This window comes from Hylobates moloch, unplaced genomic scaffold (genome assembly GCF_009828535.3).
Source record: "Hylobates moloch isolate HMO894 unplaced genomic scaffold, HMol_V3 SCAFFOLD_2, whole genome shotgun sequence".
Classification (NCBI taxonomy): domain Eukaryota; kingdom Metazoa; phylum Chordata; class Mammalia; order Primates; family Hylobatidae; genus Hylobates; species Hylobates moloch.
This window is the reverse complement of record NW_026652277.1, coordinates 141,136,610-141,142,609: the sequence shown is the minus strand read 5'-3', so window position 1 is coordinate 141,142,609 and position 6,000 is coordinate 141,136,610. Positions and strand designations below refer to the sequence as shown.

The 6,000-nt window shown below is 34.0% G+C and overlaps 1 protein-coding gene and 1 long non-coding RNA gene across 3 annotated transcripts in view; one reads left to right on the top strand and one right to left on the bottom strand.

Moving 5' to 3' along the window:
- The window catches only part of LOC116471642 (uncharacterized), a 34,957-nt gene extending 31,672 nt beyond the window's left edge, over nt 1-3,285 (bottom strand). Inside the window, exon 1 of the long non-coding RNA XR_004248833.1 lies at nt 3,112-3,285. This is a non-coding gene — a long non-coding RNA (uncharacterized LOC116471642). The remainder of the gene's footprint in view (nt 1-3,111) is intronic.
- TRDN (triadin) overlaps nt 1-6,000 on the top strand; it is a 284,355-nt gene that overhangs the window by 190,285 nt on the left and 88,070 nt on the right. For both annotated transcript variants that reach the window (XM_058430587.1, XM_032158166.2), the window contains 2 exons: nt 3,881-3,940; nt 4,769-4,831. In XM_058430587.1, the coding sequence (XP_058286570.1) occupies nt 3,881-3,940; nt 4,769-4,831 (123 nt within the window). The remainder of the gene's footprint in view (nt 1-3,880; nt 3,941-4,768; nt 4,832-6,000) is intronic.

Sequence of the window (6,000 nt, the reverse complement as noted above, 5' to 3'; positions counted from 1 at the left end):
CGCCCGGCTATTTTAAGCCTCTAAAATGGGCTTTTCTCTTGCTTTAAACAATTTTAAGCCATATCAAAACCAGACAACATACCATAGATATTTGCAACTCTTTTTAGGTTACCTATTCCCAGAAAAATTAGAAAATAAATGCAAGATGATGCATAATTCACTTGGTAAATAAGGAATAAACAGGTGAAAGGGGACTCAAACACATTCTACTCATTTCTCTGCCTTTTATGGTTGAAGACAGAAGATACAGCATTCATCTATAGTTGCATAAGGTAATGACTAATTATAGCAAAATTGAGACTTGAATCCACTTCACTGCAGTACAGTACCCTTCATAACATGTTTCTGTCTTGCTTATGGCTATTTTTTTCCCTTTAGTTTCTCAATACAAAATATTCTAGACATACCCTCTCTGGATATAGAAAAATGAGAATAAAGTTGCATTTACTCAAAGAGATCAGTAAATGTCACACCTAAAAAATTATCTAAAAAGATTATTTGTGGTCAGATTTTTATTATTTGTAAAATATAGAAATAGCTTGTCATTATTATCATTATTTTTCTACATCTACTCTGTTCCAGGCATTTTAGCCCAGTTATCTCCATTTCTCACAAGTAAGCAAGGTAGATTTTATTAGCTCCACTTTTCAAATGAGGAAAATGAAATTCGGTGTGCCATAGCACATTGCCCAAGGTCACACAACTAGGAAGAGTCATGGACAGAATTCAGCCTAAGGTCATTAATGCCAGCACCTGTGCTTTCTCTCGTGCTCCACACCCATCTGTAGATAACAATGGGACAACTCTAATAATCACTCATGTAATTGAACTTATCTTAAGCTTATGTAAAATTTTCCATGCTCATATTGTGAGCTGGGTTCCAGGCCAATCTCTGCCACTCTAAGAAAACAAGGTGACAGTGATGAGGTATGTTGGAATGCATTGTTATTAAAGAAACAAGTTCTTATTTACTTAACTGGAACCAGGAATACATCAGTTCTGGCCAGAGTGTTAGAATAAAAGCACTCATCTGATACACAGAATTAGGATAATCTCTACAATAGAAGGGCAAAGAGAGGAGGAACAAAACATAAGACAAAAATAAAACATTTTGCATTTGTTTCCTCATGGAACCAGCATCTTAGAAAGCTTTACAATTGTAATTAAGTATTGTGTATTGTCTGGCTTTGAGATGGCATAAAAAACATTTAAAAGCAAGAGAAAAGCTTAGAAAGTAAGAAGTACGTGGTTTAATTTTTCTTTCATCTGATGTTAATTTATGCAGAAGCTAATAACATATTTGTGGCTCAGAGCTGCTCATTGTAGGAAAGATTTCTCTCCCAACCACACTCTACTGTGATCCCTGCCAGAATACAGCCATCATTTCAGGGCTTATTGTACTTTTGTCAGGGAAAGGTAATATTCTGATACTTTCACATCCTGTAGATACATTTAATTTTTAATCTTCTGAACATCAATGGGCTTAAATGCTCTAATTCTTCTCTAGCTGTTACAAACAAAATGGCAAACCAATGAGAAAGAGATGGAAGAGGAAATTTTTTATGTGTGTTCAAAGTCAGGTAGACAGAAAGGGAAGAGTACTGTTGGCTACTGAGGAAGAAAAAGTCAGGGGCAGGGAAGTTTTCACAAAAGAAACATGGGTTATTTTTATATCCAAGTAGCATATAATTAAATTGTTATGTTTTTATAAGTGAAAAATTTAATTCCATTACTACCAAATCACCTATATAACAGAGACAATAGTGCTTGAGGAAATGTAGAATCTTAAGAAGTTGACATTTTATATGAAATTCAGCAAGAATAAAGTAAGTCTCATAATGACAGCTTAAAGGTCTAATTCATAAAAATGTTATTAAATGACATTATTTATATCTGCATTTTGTGGACTTCTGCTCTTATTCATGACTCTCACAGTGTATGACTGTAATCACAAGCAGAGTGTATAATAGGAGCATTAATTCAATTTGGACGAAGACAAGAATACTGTATCACCACAATAAAATTTCAGCCATATTAATTTGAAGGGTAGAATTTGTTGCACAAGACAATTCTCTAAAAAAAATTGAAAAATAAATGAATGCCTTCCATATTCTGGGTTCAAATATCTACTTTCTTTGTGAAGTTCAGTGTAAGATTTACTAATTGGCACAAGCTTTTTAATGAAATATTCATCAACTTTATGAAACTTGGAGACTTGGATACTGAGTTCTGATCTTATGGTTATTATGGCATTAGTGTTTAGCATGAGCTTAGAAATATTTACAAGTCATTTGTATTTTAATTAACCCCTTTGCTGATACATGACATCAGAGGTGATGCTTAGCGAATGGCTATTCAATTGTCTGGCATATACATTTATTTAGAGAAGACGTAAAATTCACCACTACATAAAATTTCTCCCAGAGAAGCTGAAAGTAGTGATACTTGAAAGTATCTTCATTCAGAATTTTAAATATGATCTGCATGTTTAATATGTATAAACCTTTAGGAAAAGGAGAAGTGGAAATCAATTGGTTTAGTTCTATCTCTGGAACTATCAAAATTTGACTTCTTGACTTTCTACTTCTGATTGGATGAGCTGTAATAGTATGCTGTAGACACTTTTAGACAAAGTGTGAATACATTTTTCCCTGCGACATTAGATTATCCCTAGAAATCATAAAAGGGGTTCTTTATAAATTATACGTCTAACATTGAAAGAAAGTGTTGTCTTTGATCTTGTAGGTAAAAAAGCTCTATACCTAAGGGAATGAGTTAATTCCTCTATTTAATAAGATGCAGTCATTAGTAGACAACTTAAGGATTCATTCTAGAACTACATATTGAATTTCTTTAGCATAATAATGATCTTATAATAGTTCTGGGTAACGGAAGTCTTTGAATGTACCTGTACCTGAGATGAGAGACAACTGACAAAGAGAGAGGAATTTCAAATATAAGGTAAATAGCACTGCTAACTGAAGATAAAAATCAGTACATTTACAACATTAACCATAGCTGTTATTGTCCCAAATCTAAAACCACTGAACATTCAATTTCAACAACTATGTATTAGTACAGGACTTTGTTATCTGAAATGATTATGCTTACCAGAAAAGTGTCCAGGGATGTACACCTGCTATGTGGCTACGCCTGGGCAGCATGTGAATTCTCTGTCTTTGCCCCCTCAGACCAAGGCTGTCTCAGATTTATGAAACAGGGCTCTTCCACGAAGTTTAGAAGTACCACAAACAGTTTGATGTGGCATCCAGACTTACTGCAACCTCTGGGTGCAAAGATTGAACAGCCTTGTTGATACAAGCACTCAGAAAGGACAGTGGAAGTTATGTCTCCAACACACTGCCAGACACCTGTCATCAGGCTTAAATGCCTGTTGACAAGAGCCAGATCTGAAAAACAGCTACATCAAAAGATACCTTTTTAATGGTCTAATATATTATTTCTAATGAAATTGAATGTATAAAAGAAAACAATATTAATTCTTTTAGTTTATCTGCAGTATATTTTCCAAGAAATATATTTTAATTTTATATGTCAATACTTTTAGGCACTAGATAAACAATTGTTTGGTTCAGAAAGTTCAAACTATCTTGTTCATTATTTGTAAACAGTATTAGCAGTCTACAATGTTACACATTTACTGTGAGCCAGGCACTTTACACAGTGTTTTGTAAACATTAACTTTGAGGGAGGTACTATTATTTGATAAATGAGGAAAATAAGGCTTAGTGGGATTAAATTACTTGCTCAGTCACAAAGCTAGCCAGAGGCAGAACTGACTTAACATCTTTCATTTCAACCTTGGTTTTGCTTTCATACTAAATTTCCCTAAAGGAAATATTTTAAATGTATTCTCTAGAAAAAGAAGGGGAAAAGAAGAAGGCTGAGAAGAAAGTTACTTCTGAAACAAAAAAGAAAGGTAAGAAATTTAAAAGCCATGTGCCACATAAATCAATTAGTGTCCATGCATAATACTACTGGTAAATCTATTATTTTCTAGGAAAGAAATTCTCTTAATAAATGCATTGTCATTGTTATTAACGAACACTCTTAACATGTCTAGATATTCCAAATAAAATTAAAATTGTCAATTTTTAAAGAGAAGTCAAGCCTAAACACTTTTTGAAAATTACTACTGTGATTATTTTGTCTTTCTTAAGAGCAGCTGCTTAACTCTCTCTAATTCACTACTTTACTTAACTATATATGTGAACATGACGGTTACTATTTAACTAATTCTGTTTAATTTTAAAAGTTCACCAAAAGATCAAGTCATTTTATGTAGAAGGCAGAAAATACTTGATTGGTTTGTTTTACACATATATATCTCTTTTAATTGGTTGTTTTCAAATAATTCATCTGATGTCCCCAGTGAACTTAAGAGATTTCAGAACTTTTGACATGGTTCTGGTGACCTCACAGCTCAGAGTAAATTCAATATGTTATTTTCAATGTATGTTAGGAAAGCTGTTAAATAATACCATAATTAATAATGTCATTTAGTGTTTTCACTGTTATTAAATAATTTTTATCTTTGGCAAAAAAAAATTCTGTTTCCTGAAGAGAAATTATACCTAAGCCACTAGTCTGTTATGAAAGTGCTACCTTATTCATATTTGACATGACTTATGGCTGATTTAAGATTTCTCTGTACAAGATAAATTAGACGCCTCACTGGTAGTCATGCATGCCCTGAAATATTTGCAAGTTAAACAGGTAAAGGCTTATAATTTTCTTATTTTACCAGCAGAAAAAGAAGATGTCAAAAAGAAAAGTGAGAAGGAAACTGCCATTGATGTGGAAAAAAAAGGTATTGCACTTTCTTTGTTTCCTTAGATGGATTACGTTCAGGATGTTTGCTTCATGAAAGACTCCTCATGCAACACGCACAAATTGTATACAGTTACTTATATCTACCCAAGACATGAAGGTCAAAGCAAAACTTGCACTAGACAAAGTTAAACAGGCAAAGAAGCCTTTATTCAAGGCTATTGCAGTAGGAGAGAGAGACTGGAATTGAGTCTGAACTCAATTCCACTAAAAAAAAAATGCAGGAGTGTTTGTAATGGCTGGTATGGGGAATCACAGGACATCTGTTTTTGCATATTGGCTTCTGCCCCTCAAAACATAAACTTTCAGTCTTATATCTGCATGATAAGAAGTAGTTTCACAATGTGGAGCAAGGAGTCCAAGGAAGTTAGGCTCCTACTCTTCCATAGAAACTGAGAGATGGGGCACTATCTTTCTTGATGATTACATTTCAAACGGATGGCTCTCAGTTCCTTGAGAAAGGCTTTATGGGTTGTGAAACTGCAAAGTGGCTTGTAAATATCCCAGCTACTAGAGTGGCCAAGACAGGAGCATTGCTTGAGCCCAGGAGGTTGAGGCTGTAGTGAGCACCATAACTGCACTACTGCACTCCAGCCTGGGTAACAGAGGGAGACCCTGTCTCCTCATCCCCCTACAAAAAAAAAAAATCTGTATCTCAATAGAGTAGAGAAAGAATTTACAATGACAAGTTTTCCAGTTTTCTGAAGTAAATGCTCTAAGAAAAGGGAGATCAGGAGCCGCTGAAGGTCAGAAAGAAATCTATTAAAGTTTAATGAAGGTGAGGACCACCTTGGTCAAGATACAATGAACTTGAAAACAGATACATAGTAATAACAATACCACCTTGCAAAGATAAGAAGCTGAGAGAGAATAATGCACCCTATTAAGAAATAAGGTTATTCAACTATTTGACAGTTTCAATTTTTGCTTTAAATTTTGTTCTGTTTCTATTCTTGTTCAAACATGAATATTGGCTTCGATTCAGGTTAGGCTTAAGTTTACATGGAAAAGACAATCATCTCAAGTATTATGGTTTGGTGATAAGCATTCTCACCTCAAAGATTTCCTCCACTGATGTCAGTGATGCTTAAAATTCTACCATTAGAACCATTCCATTCCTTTGAGTTATGAAGGAATTGTCCCCTATTA